Source organism: Scleropages formosus, chromosome 4 (assembly GCF_900964775.1).
Source record: "Scleropages formosus chromosome 4, fSclFor1.1, whole genome shotgun sequence".
Taxonomy (NCBI): Eukaryota; Metazoa; Chordata; class Actinopteri; order Osteoglossiformes; family Osteoglossidae; genus Scleropages; species Scleropages formosus.
The window spans coordinates 3,950,699-3,973,364 of record NC_041809.1 but is presented as its reverse complement, the minus strand read 5'-3'; the positions used below and the strand labels follow the sequence as shown (position 1 = coordinate 3,973,364).

At 42.2% G+C, this 22,666-nt stretch overlaps 2 protein-coding genes across 2 annotated transcripts; both read right to left on the bottom strand.

Annotated features, from left to right (window-relative positions):
* Positions 1 to 3,834: 3,834 nt before the first annotated feature.
* Positions 3,835 to 18,669, bottom strand: LOC108927058 (uncharacterized). Its single transcript, XM_029250836.1, has 21 exons — positions 18,255 to 18,669; positions 17,766 to 17,869; positions 17,466 to 17,620; positions 17,197 to 17,365; positions 16,340 to 16,463; positions 16,147 to 16,256; positions 15,603 to 15,817; positions 15,215 to 15,236; positions 14,780 to 14,986; positions 14,407 to 14,473; positions 12,704 to 12,982; positions 8,810 to 9,307; positions 8,272 to 8,375; positions 7,910 to 8,064; positions 6,853 to 7,021; positions 6,392 to 6,515; positions 5,754 to 5,858; positions 4,789 to 5,029; positions 4,582 to 4,690; positions 4,231 to 4,434; positions 3,835 to 4,033 (listed from the first exon to the last, which is right to left on the bottom strand). The coding sequence occupies exons 1-21, from the start codon at positions 18,633 to 18,635 to the stop codon at positions 3,952 to 3,954; spliced, it is 3,624 nt and encodes a 1,207-aa protein (XP_029106669.1). The 5' UTR covers positions 18,636 to 18,669; the 3' UTR covers positions 3,835 to 3,951.
* LOC108927062 (solute carrier family 22 member 7-like) lies at positions 14,304 to 15,442 on the bottom strand. Its single transcript, XM_029251491.1, has 3 exons — positions 15,215 to 15,442; positions 14,780 to 14,986; positions 14,304 to 14,473 (listed from the first exon to the last, which is right to left on the bottom strand). The coding sequence occupies exons 1-3, from the start codon at positions 15,379 to 15,381 to the stop codon at positions 14,383 to 14,385; spliced, it is 465 nt and encodes a 154-aa protein (XP_029107324.1). The 5' UTR covers positions 15,382 to 15,442; the 3' UTR covers positions 14,304 to 14,382.
* Positions 18,670 to 22,666: the final 3,997 nt, after the last annotated feature.

Sequence of the window (22,666 nt, the reverse complement as noted above, 5' to 3'; positions counted from 1 at the left end):
ACGCAAGACACACACGCGCACACACACACACACACACACACACACACACACACAATGTCTACAAGCATCTCTCCCAAGCGAGGTTGCTGTGAACTGGAGCCTAACCCGGCAACACAGGGCGCAAGGCTGGAGGGGAAGGGGACGCCAGTCCACTGCAAGGCACCCCAAGCATGACTCGAACCCCAGACCCACCACACAGCGGGTACCGACCAAACCCACCGTGACACAAAACACAGGGCAGTGCTTACTATTCATGATCGCCATCTGTCAGTGTTAGTCGGGTTAAGAAAAATACTAAATAGTCCTCAAAAAAGTTCCTAACAGCTAAATGTTCATTACTCAAAAGTCCAATGTGTATTCTTTACTATTACTACTTTTTAAAGAACTGTCATATGGTTAAAAGCCTTAATATTTAATTAAAAACTACTAATTTCTGTCTGAGTAAGTTTTGTGAAAAACAAAAAAAAAAAAAAACTATTGTATGTAGCTTCTTTGCAAAGTACAGTAAAAACAAAGACGCGCAGGGTGCAGTTGCAATATGCCGAGACTGACAAGATCGCTGTTAGGAATCATGAAACAAAAAATAATAGAACTAACAAAATAACACAAGGAGAAAACAGCGGTAAAGCAAACGATGAGAGCGAAAGGAAGAGAAAGACACACAAACGTGCGATAAATTTTATTAGCGCTGTCGAAACGGAACACTGACAGCGTCGAAAGAAAGCGGCCAATAGAACGTGAAGAAATGGAGAACGGCGTGTGCAGAGATCAGCGGGATGATGAAGCTCTCGGGAAAAGACCCTCAGCCTCAATAATTGTTGCTATTAAATATCGCAAATCAGAGAAGCTCATCATTTCAGGATTGGAAAACTGGTTTGAGTGAAATGTCTGAATATAACACCAAAAACTATTCCGCCAGCCATCATACATACATATTAAAAGCCTTTTTCGGAATTATTCTTTTCGCGTTCAAAAAGAGCCCAACGCCAGTTTATGCCATTACATTACAAATGTTACATCTGAATCATCCCGATTTAATGCTTGGACGACAAATGTTATTCTCCAACAATATGTAACAAAAACCTGGAGTAGATCAGTAGAAGTTCGGCCCTAGAGCAATGACTGCTGAGCTCTCATTTCTTTTGGCTTTCTTTATAAAGAAATTTTCAACTTTCAAAGGCATATAAGGTTACAACACGTTCAACATTTTTCTGTTGTCCACAGGAGCTGAAAATTATGAATCTGTCATTAATGAACTGTGTTCATGACCATTCAGTAACATACAGCAGCCACGTGAAGTCCCCATTTACTTTAATTCACTTAGCAGACACTTTCCTCCAAAGCAACTTCCAATGAACTCGATGTAGTGTTATGAGCCCACACACCTTATTCACCACGGTGACTTACACTGCTAGATACACTACTTACACTGGGTCACTCCTCCACACATCAGTGGAACACACTCTCTCTGTCACTCACACACTATGGGGGAACCTGAACAACATGTCTTTGGACAGTGGGAGGAAACCAGAGCACCCAGAGGAAACCCACACAGACACAGGGAGAACATGCAAACTCCACACAGACTGAACAGGGATCGAACCCACATCCTCTCACACCACCCAGCCACTGAGAGACAGCAGCGCTACTCACCGTGCCACCATATCACCTATACAGCATGACTTGACAAAAAGTACGAAATAAATCTCAGAATAATTATGCAACAAATACCTCTGTTAATGTCACACCAGTTGAAGCAAACTGCCAAGGATAAGAACATTTGAGAAGTTAAATAACACCCAAACTGGGTACTTATTGAGGGATTCACAGTTACTCTTTTCTGGAAAGGACGAGGTGGACGGGAAATATTGTTCTAAGGTCATGCCAAACCTAAGAAAATCCTTTAATTTTTTAAATGCTTGCACCTTAGATGAAAATACGCTAAGAGAAGTTTTTTTTTTTTGTGGAGAGGCAAACAACATATGGGGTGCGGTGGCGCAGTGGGTTGGACCACGGTCCTGCTCTCCTGTGGGTCTGGGGTTCAAGTCCCGCTTGGGGTGCCTTGCGACGGACTGGCGTCCTGTCCTGGGTGTGTCCCCTCCCCCTCTGGCCTTATGCCCTGTGTTGCCGGGTAGGCTCCGGCTCCCCGTGACCCCATATGGGACGAGCGGTTCTGACAGTGTGTGTGTGTGTGTGTGTGTGCGCGCAAACGACATTCAACACTATATCCTGCTGTTAGGAGTTGGGTCCTCATAGATACTCTCACTGACCCTTAGGTTCTCTGTGTTGTGTGATCAGATTCTTTGACCCTGAGTTACACTAACCATGAGGACCTAGCTCTCAGCAGATGGTGAGAACCTCCAAGGACCATGAGAACTGGACCCTCAAACAACATGGACATGAAGCAAGGTCTGGGAGACAGAGCTCATCTAACCGGCAGGCGTAGGGGACACGAGCGTGGCAGTGCAGCACAGAGGGAGGCACAACGGCTGTGTTTTGGGATAAGCAAGAGGTGAACTTCCTTTAGAGACACAAAAGTGGTTAACGAAGGACAACATAAAGTCAGTAACCAAGGTTCATACACAGCAAAGATGCTTTCTTCCTAGCAGCAAAGATGGAGGCACGATGTATTCGCAGCCTGTGGTTTATGTAGACCTCTGAATGAGCCACACCCGTTAACTACCAGCACCTCCTGACTCCTGTGCTCATAGAAGTTTTAGAGGAAAACTCTGGAAAATCTCTCTGTGCTGAAGTCTGTGTCTGAGACGTGGAGATGTGCTCACCATAACACCATAACATGAACTCTAACCATAACACTAACCCTAACCACATCCCTACCCCTATCTCTAACCCTAACCCTCACCGTACCTCTAACAATAACACCATCCCTCACCACATCCCTACCCCTACTCCTACCTCTAATCCTAACCCTAACCACATCTCTACCCCATCTCTAACCCTAACCGTAATCCTCACCCTACCTCTAACCATCACCCTACCTCTAACCATAACCGTAACCCTAACCACATCTCTACCCCTACCTCTAACCCTAACCCTCACCCTACCTCTAATATAACTGTAACCCTAACCCTAATCACATTCCTATCCCTACTCCTACCCCTAATCATCACCTTAACTCTAACCCTAGCCCCACCCTTAACCCTAAACCTAACTGTATCCCCAACCCACTAAATATGACTTAATAATATCTGTTTATTTTTATCATATCCGTTTATCTATGGCGTAATGGATAGAGTCCAGGTGGCTGACATCCTTGATGAGGTGCCGGGCAGCTGAAGCGTTGGCTCAGATTGCTTTGTTCAGCATCTGGCTATATAAAGGAGCAAGTTGTAAAAGCATTGAAGCAATGTTGCAGGAGGTGACTGGGTGTATTTGCTCAAATATACACTTGTATTGTGCACTTGTGGTAATGGTGAAGTGACAATAAAGTGATTTGATCTGATTGGAATAACAACTGACCGAGGAAATCCACCTTCAGGAAGTAGAAATCCAAAGGATCCCATCACTAACACTGACAATACAACAAATAATTATTTACTACTCAGAATTTGTTCATCCACAGTGTATTTGAAAAAATGGTTATTGAATGACAGTACTCTACAAGGTACTATATTGCAAAACATGGACAATATATCACCTTCAAGGGCAGAATATTCTTTTATGAACTGCACACACTGTACATGCCAGATGCAGTCGATAAAGGACGTCCTTGGGAGGAAAAATGAGGCTCTTTATAGAAAGAGCCCAAGAATCACACTCAGAAACCTGCCGTTCCTAAAGTGTGCGTTTGATTCTACATGTTGTGGTGTCTGAACAACAGGTGCGCTTGCACTCAGGACAAGTTCGATGGTCATGGCACAACCGCTACACTCATCCCAACTCAGGTATGGACCGCCGATGTGGAAGATTGCGACTCTGAAGACTCGGGCATCAGTTCTCATTTCCATCACTATTTCGACACTTCAGGTGTTTGTCAGCCTTTTCTTGCTCCAACAGGTCTACCGTGTTTTTCCTAGATGAAGGGAAAGCACATTATTATAAACGGGTATCTTTCACAGGCGACAAAGGAAACTCTGTCCATAGGTACATAATGAGAAAAATTATTGATTCATATTTGTTCCCTGTATAACTAGCTCTAATAAAGATAGTATGGTTCTTATTTTCTAATTCTTTCTTCTTGCAGGTTTCACTGGGCATATTTGTTCTCACCTCGCCTCTATATCTTCTATAGTCTCTGGGAGGCGGGCATTAAGAGTCTCTGGGAGAAGCCATGCCATTAGGCTGGAGGTGATGACCACTGAGCAGAATATGACCTGTGGGAGGGGCCTCCACACATCCTCCAGTAGCAACACCAGGGGGGCCATGGAAACGCCCAGTCGGCCCATACAGGACACGTAGCCCAGACCGTTTTGCCTGAGGGATCAGAGGAGTCGTTTCAAACATCAGATGTGTCATTAATTCCCACTGTGACTGATCAATGTTTAATCAGAACTGATGACTAACTGTAATCTTAGGTGTCTCCTGGCAGCTTTTCTAGACCACTCAAGGCCACTGACTTACCTAACCACCGTGGGGTAGAGCTCAGCCGTGTATAAGTAGATCGTGGTGAAAGACGCTTCCGCCAGACCTTTCCCCAGGACCGCCACTACGGTTCGAAAAACTCCCATATCTGAACGATTCAGATGCAATAACTTATTACTGCTTCTTACACAAGGCTGGATGCACATAGTCACTGCATCAGTAAGTGGAAGGACATCATATCCATACCGCTGGGAACGAAGAGGTTGATTGCAATGCAGACTCCCGTTAAAAACAGAGTGCCAACCTGTGTAGTTCTTCGGCCAAATTTATTCAAACAGAAATAGGTACCGATCTTAGCAGGCATTTCAATGGCACCGTAGATGAACTGGGTTAGATAGATGTTCAAGTTAAACCCGCCGATGTTCAAGCTGATCCCATAATATGTGAATGCCACTCCGTACCTGTGAAAGAGGAAAATTTCAAAACACTTCGAAATACCACAAATTTCAGCGGTCCGAGGATAGTATTACAGTACATTTTGTCTCCGAAAATCTACACAGTCTCAGCAGTGCTGTCAGTGTGGAAATGAAAAAGCACTGGTTTTCATGGTTCACTTGTAAAGCTTTGCTAGTCTGTCGGCTTGATGCATGTCTCTGTGATGCTTGCATTGTACTGTAAGACTCTGAGACAAGGTGGAAGGAAAACTTTGGAAGATAACTGACATAACAAGAACATTCTCTGGTATCAGTGACTCCAGCTGTCCCCGATTCTTGTCTCTGTGTCTAGTCCATGGTGGTTTCTGCTCAGTATTTCCTTTCCTGGTCCTCCTCAACTCCCTCTCCCTTGAGTCAATGACTCGTACTGGACTTTCCTTGGTTCTGCATTTAAGCTCCCTCATCACGGTCCTTTAGAGACCTCATTATAAACCACCTGCTGCTGATGGGCTTGATGGGCTTGATGGTGACCACCTCCTCAGAGGTTGAGATGAACGGGACTGGTGACTACTGTTGGCAGAAATCCAAATGCTGAGACCAGACCATTGTCTCACGGTAGTGGATGTCTACCTGAAGACATCAACCACCGCAGCAATCGTAATTTTAAAAAAAAAAAAAAACTCCCCTATCATGATCACAGTTTCAGTTCTGAATTTGATGAAATAAAACAAATGGCGCCACTCAATGTCACCTCCCAATCAGAAGAGCTTACCACACGATCCCAGTGAATAAGGACAACTTTCTGATGTTAGGTGTTCGGATCAGGTCTAAGTAGGTATATTTCCTGTTGCTGTTCTCCTTCACCTTGGCATAAGAAAGAGTCTACGGAGAACAGGGAAAGGAACGTGAAGACGTCACACAGGAGGAAGTATAGTCTGTCTGCAGTTCTGACAACACTTCTCACAGATTGTTCTTATTTCACAGGCCGAAAACGACAGTGGGAAACATCAAGCAGGAGATTCATCCAGCGTACAGGTGCTGGGTAGTGTAGCATTTAACGCTGTTGCCTTGGAATGAAACGCCTGGGTTCAAGTCCCCACTCTTGGTGCAGTACCCTTTATCCATGCACTTACTCCAAACCGACAGGGTAAAATTTATCCAGCAGCATCAACAGACAAATAATTGTAAGCGGCTTAGTGCACAAACCTAACATTGTATCTCTCATTGGACTCTATTAATGATCAAACATCAATGCTGTGTCTACTATATCTTTGGAGACATCCAAAAATGTGTGTGAGTATAACCACAGTTTATGTAGTTATTGTATTAGTTCCAAAACTTTTATCTGTTAAAAATTGACAGCATCAGTTTAAAGCCTTTTAAAACAGATCAAATCTGTACAGTAGCAGGTTTACCTCTGGCATAATTTCAGACATAAATTGTGCCCTGTTGTTCATTTTTGCACACTTTTCCAGGTACATGTGGGCTCGCTTCACTTTTCCATTGACGATGAGCCACCTTGCAGATTCCGGTAGCCACCTGAAATATAATCAGGTAATGGAACAAAATGTGGTGTTCAGAAGATACCCCTGGAATTTAAAGTAGAATTACACAGGAAAGAATCAGTATGCCAGTCTAAATACTTCTCAAAAAAGGTCCCTGTCAGCAGGAAGCACATCACTCAAAAGTTGATGAGTTATTCATAAATTAAGTACCAGCTGTACAAACATGTTCACAGGTTTACAGGGAATGTCATGACAATCTAAGGTGAAATGTGTTTCATTTAACTCATGATCTACTGAAGACTAAACAATTTTTTGGGGAAAAAAATCCTGTGGTGATCTATTCTTATTTCCACTTGCTCTTAATGACTTACCACCAGGCAATGACTGCCAAAAAAAGAGGTGAGGTGACTGCGACAATCAACCACCTCCAGTCATTCACCAAATATGCAATTCCTGAAAGCATCATGCTCCCGAGACTCCAGTCCAGACTCACAATGACTCCCGCAACTGTCCTGTTTTCAATGCCACACCACTCCACACCTGCAGGCAGGAGAGTGTGACAAAGTCATAGAGACCAACTTTCAGCAGGAATCTGCAGATCCAGGTCATGGTTGAACATCCAACAGTAGCCCGTTGAGTTGGGGCCCTTCATATCCTGACAATAATTTCAATCAGATAAGGAAACCTCAGGCAACTGAGAAGTGACACCAGCAGCATGAATCGATGGTCTTCTGCTGCTGAGATGTAATCAGACGATGTGTTACCCCTCACTTACTGTAATCTCTGTGTAGTCAAAATTAGACTTTAATATTAATAACACACAATTTCTTATATCACAACAGAAAGCAGTAAATGTCGCTATGTGGGAACCAGTGCAGACGAAGAAGTGTAAGAGGCCCAGGATGAAGCATTGTGGAAACCAGGGGATGACAGGGAACCACACGTCAAGCCACCTAATAAATCTGCCCAGGAGGCGAGACTGAAAGCTTTCCAATGCTGATCCTTTTATTCCGAGATGTTCTGGAGAAGAAAGTAGGATCTAGTGACAGACTGTGTCAAATACTGCAGAGAGGCGAAAGACAACGAAGACTGAGGAGCGGTAGTAATTTCTAACTAACTGGAGAGCTCCTGACACAGCAAGGAGGGCAGGCTCGATGGAATGGCTGATCCCGGAACCAGACTGATATGGGTGTCTTGGTGGAGGGACAGCTGCTGGTCACCGGACCTACAGTAGTTTATTTTTTCCCCACTCCTTGGTCTGGGAGTCCCTTGTTTTCCTTTCCTCATCTTCCAGATGGCTTACTTTAGATCAGCACATGAATTGACAATTCCCAATTGACTTAGGGTAAAACCCACTGAACTATGATGTGAATACTGATTTAATAATGATTATAATGAATGCATGAATAAAATAGTGTTGTCACTTACTGAGAATAATAGAAATGATGCTTATTCCTGTTAGAGAAAAACCTGTAAAAAACCTCATGATTGCAAACATCATATAGGAGGTCGAGAAAGCACTCGCTAGACCAAAGGTTAATGCTAACAGGTAGGTCACCAGTAGCATGGTCTTCCTGCCAAATCTGCAAAAGAAGGAAGAACTTGTGCTGTTATGTCACCTTTAGTGCCCCATTCATGGAAAAATAACTCTTTGCATTCAGAATATTGCAGTAAGTTACTGAAGTAACTATGCAATATGCAAAGACAGACATCATTTGTGCTGTGAGATTTACCATCATTAAAAACAACTAACGTCACCTTTTCTGAAATACTAAAAAACCTGCTGGTACCTGTCACTGAGGATGCCAAACACCACGGCCCCACACATCAGGCCGATGAAGAAGATGGTGGCTGTGCCTTTAGTCATGCCCTTCTTCCCACACACCAGATCCCACTTCAGAGAAAACACTGAATGTCACCGAAGGCCTACTTTTCTATGAACCTTAAAATGCAAATTATAATTAAATTAAGTAGCTGGACTGTGTATTTTAAAAATGATTCGAGCACAGTATTTCTTTCACATTTTTTACTTGAATTGGAAAGGAAAGGGCCTTCATAGAGGCAAACAGGAGCCTAACCCGGCAACACAGGGCGTAAGGCTGGAGGGGGAGGGGACACATCCAGGACGGGACGCCAGTCCGTCGCAAGGCACCCCAAGCAAGATTCGAACCTCAGACCCACCAGAGAGCAGGACCTGGCCGAGCCTGCTGCGCCACTGCGCCCCCCAATGTTACAAAACACACTTCACAAATTAAACAGATCGTTTAACATGAGCTATGAAGCAAAAGGCACGGAAGACAGAATTTTTTGTAAAGCTTGATGATTTACCTCTGTAGCTATTGTGGAAGTGAAGGTGCTGGTGTCATAGACCCATCCGTTCTGACACTCAGCTGCAGGAGTGTCTGTAGTGTTGGATGGTCCATACAGCAGATGGAGCTGCGGCTGAGGGAACATCTCACAGGAACTCAGGGTTCCATCCTCCTGGGCTGGAATGGAAACAGTCAACCTCTGCTCCTGGCTCAGATTCTTGAAGATGTCTCTGTCATCCAGGGCAGCGATGTTGCAGTGGTGAGATGGCACGGCCGCAATGAAGTTATTCAGCAAGAAGTGGAACGGCAGGGTGAAGCGAGAGATGCACTGTAGCAGAATTACCATCACTTGAAACTGTCCGAAACCATTGATTTCAGCAATGATGGTATCAAACTTCATTTTGGTTGCCAAAACTGCAAGATCTGACAAGAAACAAGAACCAGGAGTGATGTACAGCAGGTAACTGGACACCAGTTTGGATGACACCACAAAACTGGGCTCTGCAGAGTGAGACTCCTGATGCAGAATTGTGTTGAAATCATTCCCTCCAAACTTTTAAAGGTGTGTTAATAGCTACAGAAAGGTGCATCTTGGCCAAGTTGCCAAATCAGGTAGTCTTGCACTTACTTATTTACTTGTGTTAAACATAAACTTAATGCAGGACTGCAGAGAATCTTCATGGACCAGGAACGGAGAAACAACTGAAGGCACGTGAAACAGAAGGGCGTTTCTGCTCCGTGACCCTTCATAAGGTGGCAAAGTGTGGACTTAGTGGATTTATTGGAAGTGTTGGGCATAAGCATAACAAAACTCTTGGTCAGCATAAATGAACTGAAATGAGACTGAAAAGTGTTTCGTCATTAATGCTAAAAATTGAAGAGAAAGGAAAGAACCTATTGAGTATGAATAGAACAGGTAAAGCAGAAGGATCTCCTCAAGAGCAGGACAAAGGAGAATCTTGTGGTTCGAAAGGTTGTAGCTGGGCAGGGTTAGCGATGGGATCGACTTCTATGGAGATGGCAGCTCAGGGTGGCCCTCAGACAGGGACACCTCTGGCATAAGAATTGTGCTTCCAACCCCTTGGTCAGGAAACTGGGACATCCCAAGAAAGTGTTCTGTGGTCTCAACCTCCATCCACTCCAAAGCCATCTCAAGCTTGGGTCACTCGGATGGGTAGACCAGTGTCTCGGCTTGAGGTCCAGGTTCCCAACCCCTAGTTCTCCCTTGGGACCTCCATTGACAAACCCTGCTGGGTCCCCAGTTAAGCAGTCTATTCCCTCTTTAGACACCTCACTGTACTCCTTACTAGAACTAAATCCTTGTTCCCTAAACTGTCTTTCCAGTTCACGATTGGACAGTATTCTTGTCCGTAGCCTGGACTGTTCCTCCAGCCGTGCCCTACATTCAGACAGCCACTCCTTCCACAAACTGCCTTCAGTTTTGGGAAGCAACCCCCATTCCACAGTCTTGAGGTGTTCTTACTCCTGGGTTTCACGACCAGACACGATATAACTGATCAAGGACTTCCAGGTTTTATTATAAATCTTGTCCATGTTAAACTAAACAAAAAAATTCTCAGTCAAAATACACAATTGACTGAAACAAAATGGTCTTCTTGGCTATAGTACTTCAGAATCTAGAAAAATCTAAAACAACACAAATTTCAACAAACAAAAGATCTTAAGGCTCCAAATGACAGATGTTTAATCTTTAACTATCAAAACTCAGAACTTCACACAGAATCAAACTCTTCACATCTACTCCTTTTTCTTCAGTCTGTGGTTCTGTTTTACAGAGACTTTAAAGTGGCTTTTGGTTGTAGTGAGCATTGGGTAATGCTTTGTGTTATTGAACGGGTTAGGGTTAACCTATGCCCTTCGCTGGATTGGCAGATAGGCTCTAAACAACCATGACCCTGCACTGAACCAGCGGGTATTCATAAGGGATGGATGGATGGATGGATGGATGGATGGATGGATGGATGGATGGATGGATGGAATTCTTTTCATTTGCTTCCCCTGGTGCTTGTTTGCTCATAAGAAGCTTGTCCCAGGTCCGGCCATCAGTCTACGGTGTGCGGGTTGCGGCTGAGATTGCCGGCTGCCCCAACCATTAAATGACTGAAATAAGACCAAGCAGTACCACGACCAGCTATTTAGTTTAGTTACTTCCTGAAATTATTTTGTAGTTTTCTTTTTTAGCTGAATGGTTATGAAAAAATATTGTGTTTGTTATAGTACAGTGTGTGTTTTGTTCTGCAGATTAACAGGAATCAATGAAGTACTGATAAAAACAGCAGCAGAAAGATATGGGATGCTGTGGCTCTAAGGTATCTTGGCTATAATGAACATAACACATTAACCTTGTTCACATGCACAGTTATTTTGAGGTGCCATATTGTGTTCTAAAGTATTCAGAAAATATTCCTGGAGAAGAATCTTAGGCAATGTGACTAAGTGCTGACAGTGCAATGCAATTATTAACTATGAAGAAGTAACCATGGATTGGCATAAAATCCTTGCGGTTAAAACAGAGTCGTCTAACCAAACTAGTGGCAACTGTTGGCTCAGCACATCTACAGACTAAAGGAAAATCAGCAAAAGTTTTACACTTCACTTGTGAAAGTGCAAAAAAGTTTTTATTTCTTTAATGAAAAAAACAGGAGTGTCAGTCTCGCGAACAATAAACCAAACCAGATGAGAAAGTTGTGTTTTATGGTAATAAAACAGCCATGAAAACCAAACACCAACTTGTCTTGTTTTCATTTTTAATCTAATGAGGCATCATGGAAGAATCAAAATTTAAACCTTGTAGCTATGACAATCGCTTGAAAAAATGTAACAGTAATGAGAAATGTATCTGGGCACCATCATTTCACTTAAAATATTTTTGTTGTTCATGATGGTTTGAGATTTTGAACAATATTTGCACGTTTTTTCACCTTTTTAACAAGATTTTAATTTGCGCTGCTGTGAAACAAGAGTAATTAAAACGCTACATGCTTTATAAATATTTTAAATTCGAACACATTACAGAAATGAGAGATTTATGTAAAAAGATATATTTTTAAATTTTTAATTAAAATTTTTATTTCTAAAAATATGAAGGCTCAAAATGGTGTAAGACTGGTAGCGTGTTTAAGGCTTTGTAACTGAAATCAGCAGAGATGCAATTTATCATTGTTTCATGAGACTGACCCCAGAGTTCAATGTGCTGCAGTTAAATATTTTATAATATACTCTACAAGAGTAAGCTCAACAAATCTTTGCAAACATCAGATATTAAAAGATGATGAGTGGAAACTCAACGTTCAGTCCTAATTCCATTTTCATAACTGATATTGCTCACAGTTTGATTGTTCACATTGAAGCTTATTTTGAAAAATCATCAAATCTCATGGGTTCACATCTTAAAATTTCCATCAGTTTCTTCAAAGCTGATTTCTTTTAGGAAGTTGCGCTGTTTCCCTAACCAGTTAAGATATGTTTAATGATGCAGGAAACACTATAGGAAGTTATCATTTATTTTCATATCACTGGTCAGGGAATTAAGAATGATGTCACACTTTTGACGGAAACATTGTGTGAAATTCCTGAAAAAAACAAGAACTTAAGTATTGTATACAGTGATAGGAAGCACAACACCTGAACTGTACATACCAGGACAATGCAGAAAACGAGGCTGGAGAAGATGGAGACAATGCACAGGAAGTGACCTGGGGAAGGAGTTTCCACACATCCTCCAACTGCAAGGCCAGAGGAGTGATCGAGGCACCCGGGCGACCCATGAAGTTAATTTTGGTTTCATCATTGAACCAGTGATAGTTTCAAAAGTTTAAGAAAGTACTGGCAAAAGGATTTGCTGAAATCTACAGTGCAATATTTCAGTGCTCTGGAAACTTCTGGCATTTACCTTCATAGCGGTTGTGGAAGTGAAGGTGCTGGCGTCATAGACCCATCCGTTCTGACACTCAACTGCAGGAGCGTCTGTAGTGTTGGATGGTCCATACAGCAGATGGAGCTGCGGCTGAGGGAACATCTCACAGGAACTCAGGGTTCCATCCTCCTGTGCTGGAATGGAGACAGTCAGCCTCTGCTCCTGGGTTAGATTCTCGAAGATATCTCCATCGTCCAGGGCGGTGATGTTGCAGCGATGGAACGGCACAGCCACAATGAAATTGTTCAGGAGAAACTGGCAGGGCACGATTATACGTGGAACCACCAGCAGGAAAATGATCATCACTTGAAACCATCCAAATGTGCTCACTGAGAAGGACACTGTCAAAATTCACCTAGGCTACACTGGAGTCAAAACAAATATTGATTTATAAGAAACATGAGTGATGCATAATAAACTCCAAGACCCAGATTTCTGAAAACTCTTCACTTGAGTTCCACACAGAGACTCCCAATGGAAAGCCATGTGGAAATCGCCGTCACTGTACTTTTACGTCGATGTCCACAGGAAGTTGTATAGTACAAAATATGTAAAACAAAGCTGCCATATTTCCTGTCATTTACTTACTGACTTGCATTAAACATAAACGCAAAGACGAAACAGATGGAATGTCAGTGGGGAGTGAAAAGGGATGAAATCAGACAAAAGTCTTGAGTGGATTTAATCTAAACAAGGCAATATCCTGAGCATCTGGACATTTAACAGTCTTGAGTCACTTTGTGAAATGATGTCTTTGTCTCTTTAGCTGAAGAACAGTGCAAATGGTATTATTTTTGGTGTACTGCAGTGTGTTTTTTCCATACATTAGAAAGAGTTAATGAACCAGCAAAGAGGAGGGCGATTGACAGATGTGTGTCAGTTTGGGATGAAAATGAACAAGAAGCAATGATTACTCACTGTAGTGTAAAATGTGGTCCTAAGGCATCTTCACTATGATGAACATTACAACTCATTAAACTACAGTGTCGCGTCACCTTTGCCCCTGCAATGCATGTTGTGGGACATGTTCCACAGATTTCACTAAATATTGTTGGAGAGGAAGCTTATACAGTGTGACTAGGTGCTGACAGAGTAATGCAATTATTAACTCCAAAGAGGTTTCTGCAAAGTGGCAGAACATCCTTGATGCTACAAGAGTGTCTTGGAATCAAAATACCATATGCTTCACTTTCAGTACATTTGGATACTAATTAAAGCTCCTTCTTATATTTTCATCTCAAACTTTCTAGAAGTGCAAATTTTTGTGTTATCTGCAATTTTTAAAATTGGTTTGTAAAAATTGAGTACAATGCAGGACAATTCTCAAATAACATCCACCAGAAATGAAAGTTCCAATACGGCACAACTGCATAGCCCGGCTTTAAAACAGTAAATTGAACATATCTTTGCCAAAATTGAGATTATGAAGGAAAACTCAACATTTCAGTCATCAATCTACAGTCATGAGAAGATATTCTCATAATATGAGAATTTAAGTAATCTGGAAATTAAATGGACAGAAATGCCAAATTCATGTCTTGAGACTAAAATGCTATCAGTTTGTTCAAGGCTGATTTCTTAGAAGAAATTACAATTTTTCCATTAAAAGTTCAGTCCATGCCTACAATCTTTAATGTTTAAAGGTGAAAAAGTTATCACTCAGGAGCAATTTCTTTCACATCGCTGGTCAGGGGTTTGAGTGGCTGCTCACACTTTTCTTGGGCTGCAACACAAGGTGATGAATTCCTGAAACAACAGGAAAATTATGTTCATTAATTCAACAAATATAATGAGGAACACATGGGCTGTAAGGCTGTATACAATGTATCATGTAAAGAAAGATTCTACAAAAAACAATACTTATAACTACTATTAATGAAAAGAAGAATTTAATGATTGTCTGGTTGACTGGAAAGAAGGTTGGACGGATCACTGATTGACAGAGACTGGTTTGCACAAAATCACGGTACAAAAAATGAGCTGATGGTAAAATGTGATGAAAATAAGAAAGGAAGAAATTGGAAATGGAATATAAGGTCTTCTGTGATTTACCCAGGCTTTTCGATGTCCTCAATCGTCTCTGGCAAGCGGATGTTATGGGTCTCCGGAAGTAACAGGGCCACCAGGCCGGAGAGCATGGCCAATGCACAGATAATGACCTGGGGAAGGAGTTTCCACACATCCTCCAGTAGCAAGACCAGAGGAGTGATCGAAGCACCCAGGCGACCCATGAAGCTATTGTAGCCCATGCCATTTTGCCTGAGTGAAAAGAAGTCATGTGATGTTAGTCCTGTTAAAGATGTAATGACATTTCAGCAGGACAACATTAATCTTTTCACCCAAGCCAGCTCTACAGGGTTAGTTATCCTGAGTTAACCTCAGCCTTGGGTGCAAGATTCTCACCATAAACCGGGTCATCATTCACCACGCTCTGCCTGACCCTTTACGGGTCACACATGCCAGTTGGGGGGTGGGTGTGTTTCTCACCTGACGACAGTGGGGTACAATTCTGTCGTATACAGGAACACAGTCGTGAACGAAGCTTCAGACAAACCTTTTCCAACGATAGCGACAATGGTACGAAAGAGCCACATATCTGATAGAACAAAAAAATAAATCACTGCAAGATGATTGTCAAGATGCTGCAATATCATCTAACAAGGAAGGAGGTGTCTGTGTTCAACTAAGTGGAGTGCATGGGTTGATTATTTTTACAAGGACAAGAAACGAGAGCAACTTGCTCTGTTTCACCGCAGACTGATTCTTTGTTTTTCCAAAGGGCTGCTAGTGAAGGCAGCAGTCCATTGCATGAGTTTATATGATAGGTTCTGCAAGCTCAGTTTCGAAAGGCAGTTAATACACAACTATATCTTACCCTTTGACAAAAAAATGTTAATTGCAATGCAAGTTCCAGTCAAAAGGAGCGTTCCTGCTTGGCAGTGTCTTCTGCCAATTTTGTCCAGGAAGAAATACACCATGAGTTTAGCAGGAAATTCAATGGCAGCATAAATGAAGTGGGTGAGATAAATGTTCAGGCCAAATCCAGAGATGTTCAAGCTTATCCCATAATATGTGGAAGCCACTCCATACCTTTTGGAAGAGAACAAATAAAGCCAGCATGTCAGCATGGTCAATGAAAACAAACTCAGAACATTGATGGGCTTTTATATGTAACTACATCACCTAAGTGCACTGTGTCTGTCTATTCATTCCAAGAGTTTTATTCAAAAGTTTACTCTTAAAGGTTGGGTCATTTCGGTTTTTATTCTTTCCCATATTTGTAACGTGCTCTAGTAGTTTTTTTTTTTTTTTTTAACTCTAGAAAATAAGGCACAAAGCAACATGGTCGTGACAGTAGACGATACTAAATAAAACGTGACTAAAGGAAGAACAAGAAGGAGGTGAAAGGAAGGACACACCAAACCATCCCTGATAATATGGCCAGTTTCCTCATCTTGGGGGTTCTCACTAAGTCCACATAAGTGTAGCTCTTATTCTGCTTTTCAACCATCACAATGCTGGAGAGCATCTGTGGAAAACACAGACAGGAACATGTGAATATTTTACTGACTGAAATGAAAATAAATCAAACTGTGAACACAGGAACTTCACCTCTGGCTTGATTTTCGATGAAAACTCTTGCTTTCTGTTACATTTTGCACATTTCTGCAAATAGAAATGAGCTTTTTCCACCTTCCCATTGGCTATCAGCCACCTGGCTGACTCTGGTATCCACCTGTGCAATTGGTCAATGGAAACAAAGACGACTGAAAATATTTTTGCCTTTTCTTAAATATTTCTCCAAATGTACAGCAGAAGTGCATAATAAACTTAAGACATTTAGAAGGATGATACGCTGCAATGTCAAAGAATGGTCATCCGTTGTTAGAACAAATATGACACTGCAATGTTCTCGCAAATCTGATTGCTCTTCCTAATATTTATGTAGAACTCCTCAGAGTATTATTGGCAATATTTTTGGGACTCTCAATTCCTGATGAATTACGCCCCTGATTTTATTTACCTCAATACTATTACTTAGGGTCAGTCCACATTGGCTTGCCTTCTCTCTCTCTTCCTTCAAACACATAAAATTATTTATGACATCAAGTCCAATTTCAAACGATAACATTTTAACATCAATATGAAGAAGTGGTAAAATATTAACCAAACAAAGAAGAATTACAAATAAAAAAGCTATCGATTAAATGTTGCCGCTTATTGAAGAAATCAAAGAAGGAATTGATGAATATAAAAATAGTCTAAGTGTGGATTCATTTGATCTGAGGTGGTGGTGAAGATTTTGGGAGAGGCCAGGGTGGCAAAAGAACTGAAACTGCTCAGCTCTTTAAATCTGAACCTGATTTAAATCTCTATAAAACTAATGTCCACAAAGTGGGGGATAAATGTGTTTCACTGGTTAAATACTTAGTGACTGCAAAAGGCTTTTCATACTATTTTATTCTTACCACCAAGTGATGATTGCGAAACCCAGAGGAGCAGTGACAGTAATCAGCAGCGATCGCCAGTCGTTGACCGCATATGCAAGTCCTGCCAACAGCATGTTTCCGACAGTCCAGGCCATGCTGCCAATCACTCCAATAAGGGTCCTGTGCTGAACATCAACCCACTCGATACCTGTGGAAACAAGTTGATGATATTTGATATTATGAACTTCGTCAATGAAATTCATCAGCCTACAGAATGCACTTCCGGAACGAGATCAGAAAAGACTCACTGAGAACAATGGAAATGATGCTGATTCCAGTAAGTCCCAGTCCGGTGAAGAATCTCATGACAGCAAACATTGTGTAGGAGCTGGAGAAGGCACTGGTAAGCCCAAAGCCCATGGCACACACATAGGACAGCAACAGCATGCTCTTCCTGCCAAACCTACAAGTCATGAATGCAGACATATTGTAAAACAGTTCTTGTTTAGCATGAAGAATTTCATCATGGCCTGAATGAAATGGGATATTTTCTTTTTTAGAACTGTTTTGTGTATCAGTGTCCTTTTTTGATCTTTGCTGCAGTTCACCTGTCACAGAGGGTGCCGAAAATCACAGCTCCAAGCATGACGCCGCAGAAGAAGACAGTAGCCGTGGCCTTATTCATGCCCTTCTTGTTACAGACCAGATCCCACTATAGAGCATAGTGGAAAGGCTGATGTTCACCTGTTCTGTTGCAACTGTGTTTACACGTGTAGGCACAATAAATACCATAAGACTGAGATCTTTGAGCTGATGTATCATGAAAAATCACAGCAAAATGTTGCAGTTGATGAAATGCAAAAAAGAGGATTACAAACTAAACAGATTAACGTTCCGTTTCTCGGTATTTTAAGTATTTAGCACATTGCAGCACACAAAGGCTCCTTTTTCTAAAGCAGCCTATGTGATCCTTTCTACATGACACTTCACTATATAAAAGAAACTGAAATGTTTAAATTTTGGCTCATTTTTATTGTGCTAAAAAGACTGCAAACTGCAGAAGAATAATCTGAGTGCTGTGGAAACTCGAGATTTACCTCCGTAGCTATTGTGGAGGTGAAAGTGCTGGTGTCATAGACCCATCCGTTCTGACACTCAACTGCAGGAGTGTCTGTAGTGTTGGATGGTCCATACAGCAGATGGAGCTGCGGCTGAGGGAACATCTCACAGGAACTCAGGGTTCCATCCTCCTGTGCTGGAATGGAGACAGTCAGCCTCTGCTCCTGGGTCAGATTCTCGAAGATGTCTCCATCGACCAGGGCGGTGATGTTGCAGTGGTGGGACGGCATGGCCGCAATGAAGTTATTCAGGAGGAAGTGGCAGGGCAAGATAAAACGTGGAACCACCAGCAAGATGACAATAAGAATCTGGAATTTCCCTAAGCCATTAACCTCATCAAGGAGACTGTCAAACTTCATCTTGATGGTTTCTAGAACTTGGGCTTTCCTTCTAAAAAGTAAAACACAAACTTCAGATGCCTTGTCTGGAAGCTCTTTCAAATGAAAAGGCAATGTTTCCAAACAACACAAATTAACACTTATCTTCAGTGCTAAAATTTCAAAGTGTAGCTCCAGTCTCAGTTTTAATCAGTCTATACATTTATTGCTGTTATTTCTGCTTAACAAAGAAGCTGCAACTTTAATCCTTATCTGTACTTCTATTAAAAAAAAAAAAAAAAAAGTGCAGTCATTTTTTCAGCTTGCTGTGACCCAATATTTATGTCCTTGTCAATCCTGGAATTTGTTCATATTCTTTTTTTGACATTGTCACTTCAACAATACTGTATTGTACGACACTGTGACACAATAAATTTGGCATTTATAGATAACAAGGAAAAGTTCTTGCCTGACAGGTGTTTTGGCGCTGTTGCTCTGAACACGGCTGGGCTCCTGATTCTATGATCCTATGGCTTGGCTGCTCGTCGTCCTGTTATGCAAGCTTGCGAATCCCTTCTGGATGCTGCTGTGGCACTTGCCCTCATCCGTCCCTTTCTACTTGTTACAAACTGACTTCAGGGCCAAAGAGAGTCTTCGGTCCATCTGCTTTTGATGAGTTGCATCACTGTTGATAAAATTCCAAACAGCTGCTTTAACATCGGTCTTAGGGTCCCCCGCACACACACCTCCTGCCGCTCAGTTGGGCGAGAGTGTAGGACGTGAAGATGGTGTAATAGCGCAACTCGGAGAACGCTGCACAGCTATGGTGCTCAGACTGGGAGCTTTGTGCTCAGTGCAGCGGCTCAATGCTTTGTTTTCTGTCATTAACATACTGAGGTCCAGCTGAGAGCACTATTGTTCCTGGGGGTCTGAGGTTGTGCAGGCAAAATACTGCCTATTTGTACGCTTGTTTTGGCTCAGAGGCGGGAGGCGTAAGTAGCAGAGGATTAGCGTGAAAATATATAATTAATCCCACTTATTTACTGAGCCTTTTCAAAAAAGGACCCCATGCTTGGGAATATGGTTATCAGCACCTAGTAATATCTTCTGTGATGTCCAAGATTGTATTTGCTTCTGGAAATCATTAACACTTTTTATTATCTTCATATCAGCTAGCTCTGGTTGTTAAAGAACCACCGAGTTTGAAGGTGAAGTAAACCTGCACTCTTTCCCTTTGTCTGATGGCCCTTCAGTGAAAGTTCAAAGCACCATCAGCAACTGAGCCATAATCCAGGTTCTCAGTGTACAAACTGTTAAAATGAAATGATGATCACAGTATAAATTTAATTTAGTCCTTTAGACAGTGTTCCTGCTATTTCACTTATAAGATCTCCATCCAAGGGTAATATCTTTGATCATGTGGTCCTTCATTGCAAAGTAGTATGTGGTGGACAAACACCCTGTGAACTGTGTGGCTCTTAACCTTCATCCTTGTGTAGCCCTGTGTATGCTGATATTTCTTGCAGCTGATATCTGAATAATTCTGGTGTATTGGACTGTTTCTGAACACATTTCATAATTCAAATGGGGTAATAACTGGTAGCGTAGTGGTTAGAACTGCTGCTTTGGGCCTGAAGATCACAGGTTCGAATCCCATTTCTATCCATAGTACCCTTGAGCAAGGTACTTACCATGAACTGGTCTAGTTTTAAAAAAAAAAAAAAAAAAAAATGACCAGCTGTATGAATGGGTAGCTAGTTCTAGGTAACTTAACATTGTAAGTTGCTTTGCAGGAAAGTGTCAGCTATGAATAAGTGGAAACAATATGAAAGTGAATGTGTTCACTTGATGACTATTGGGGATAAAATGTGTTCAATTCAGTTCGTGGTATGCAATGGAAGTGTGCAACAGTGAAAAGCACACCAATGATGTTTATTAATTTTTTTTCCTTTACAATGAAAAATAGCCATTATGTAAACAGAGCAATTGTTGTCAATGTTGCGTTTTAACTGTTAGCCTTTCAACAGTTAACGAATTGATTGATCAAGCTCAGATTTAGTACTAATTTATTAAGTTTATGAAATGAACGAGAAATTCTGCTGGTGCATTCTGAGCTATTATGGTTTTCAGTATTATTTTAGTCAGTTTCCTTGTGCTTTTCCTGGAGATAACTGCATTTGCAGCAGGCAGATCCAAACCTCCCATTCCCCAGCAATGACCTCCATCTCCACCTTGGAGATCTCCAGATGTTCCCAGGACAGTCAAGCGACACAATCTCTCCAGTTTATGCTGGGTCTGCCTTGGAGTCTCCTTCCAGAGGGGCGTGCCCAGTATAGCTCCAACAGGAGCTCAAACGTCGGCAGTTTTAGGACATGCAACACACCTCAAATGACTTCCCTTGATCAGGAAGAGCAGTGGCTCAATTTAGAAGCTCTCCCAGAGCACCAAACCCATTACCTTGTCACGGAGCATGAGCCCAGGAATCCTGCAGAGAAACTGTGTTTAGGCTGCTTGTATCTGCCATCTCGTACATTTTGCAATTACCCAAGGATCATATCCATAGATGAGGAAGGGGACGTACATTGAGCAGTAAACTGAAAGCTCTTTCCAAATGCTCAGCAACCGCTTCATCAGCACAGATCGTAACTGTGCGTGAAAAACTGAAGATGATGCACCAACCTGCTTTTCCACCTCCTGCTCTCCTTTTTCCATCACTCGTTCCCATGCCCCCTGAAACAGCTGTGCCAGGATGAAACCTGCATTGTTTCTCTTAAATCTGAAACTCTACTATGAGGTGGACTCTCCTTTCCAGCACCCTGCCAGGAATTCTGAGGAACATGATCCAGTGTAGTTGGAACACACCCTTCTGTCCCCTTTCTTACATATTCAATCCCCCACCCCCAGTTTGGAAGCCCAGAGATACCTTATCTGTTAGCTATTCAACAGTGAAGAGGCACGTGAGCCGTACTACCCCTACACTATCCAGTGCTTCCAAAGGGTCAGGTCAAATCGAATCCAGCCCTGCAGCCTTACCACTAGAGCGACCACCATGGTAACTCCTGGAACAGTGAGGATCCATCACCAGAACCCACACCCAGCAAAGAAATTAGACCAACTATATGTAGCCAGCACTTTTCCATCCCCATCATCAGCCCAGGCTCCTTCACTGCTGGAGAGGCGACATTCCATGTTCCCAGAGCCAGTTTTCATTGTCGAGGTCTTGGTCTTGTCTAAGTCAATACTCCTCATGGTCCAGACTGCTCATGCTACTTGGCTGGCTGAACCCCTCACTTCACCTGGTAGGGGCTGAGCCCACAAGATAAATATTTTCTTAGACCAGTCCGAATTTAAATGGTACATAGAACCCTGGTCTAGTGGCATGCTCTGATTTTTGTGATACATGGGATGAAGAAAAATTAGTTATCCTGTTGCAACAAAAATTAGCATACAAAGGTACATTAGCACCAATGCTAGAAACAGAAGAAACAGAAAATCATATCGTTTCAAACTGAACCATATGTACATCTCATAGACAAGCCTTATGTATTTTAAAAAACCGTAAATTCAACACAAGGCCAACTGCAATCAAATTTTCTTGTCAGTAAAAATGTGTTCCATTCAATTTGTGGAATGCAATGAAACTGTACCCCACCCTTTTACTCTTATTCACAGCTGATTTTATTCTGCCGTGATTACTAAAACGGCCACGCATCAAATCATGCAGTTCTTTTAAACCTCCTTTGTTCCATTGCTGGTTATAATAAACCTTTGATTTGGCACAATCGCAGGCACTGGCTAGCTGCCACGTTTAACCCATTGAAGCCTTTGGAAAAACTCACACTCGGGTGGGACGAGGTAGATGTTTCTCCTTCCCTCCTATGTCATTTTGCTCGATTCCTTTAGCAGCCACTGGCGCAGTCCCCCCGACCTTCTTATAGCATCTGTCTCGTCTCTAGAATATAGTGGTCAGGGGCCGTCAGAAAGGCCACGCCCAAGAGACATTCTCTGGACCTTTGACACCTTGCCTCTGATGACGGTTTATTTCTGGGCCTCAGTTACAGTTACTTTCACTG

What these genes read in the sequence shown, in the direction of transcription:
- LOC108927062 (XM_029251491.1), bottom strand. Translation starts at nt 15,381, where the DNA reads ATGATATTGCAGCATCTTGACAATCATCTTGCAGTGATTTATTTTTTT. An exon ending in TTGTACCCCACTGTCGTCAG is followed by an intron (nt 14,987 to 15,214) that starts GTGAGAAACACA and finishes CTTTTCACTCAG; the next exon opens with GCAAAATGGCATGGGCTACA. An exon ending in GAGGACATCGAAAAGCCTGG is followed by an intron (nt 14,474 to 14,779) that starts GTAAATCACAGA and finishes CTGTTGTTTCAG; the next exon opens with GAATTCATCACCTTGTGTTG.
- LOC108927058 (XM_029250836.1), bottom strand. Translation starts at nt 18,635, where the DNA reads ATGAAGTTTGACAGTCTCCTTGATGAGGTTAATGGCTTAGGGAAATTC. An exon ending in CTTCCACAACCGCTATGAAG is followed by an intron (nt 9,308 to 12,703) that starts GTAAATGCCAGA and finishes ATTCTGCATCAG; the next exon opens with GAGTCTCACTCTGCAGAGCC. An exon ending in TGTCTGAAATTATGCCAGAG is followed by an intron (nt 5,859 to 6,391) that starts GTAAACCTGCTA and finishes TGTTCTCCGTAG; the next exon opens with ACTCTTTCTTATGCCAAGGT.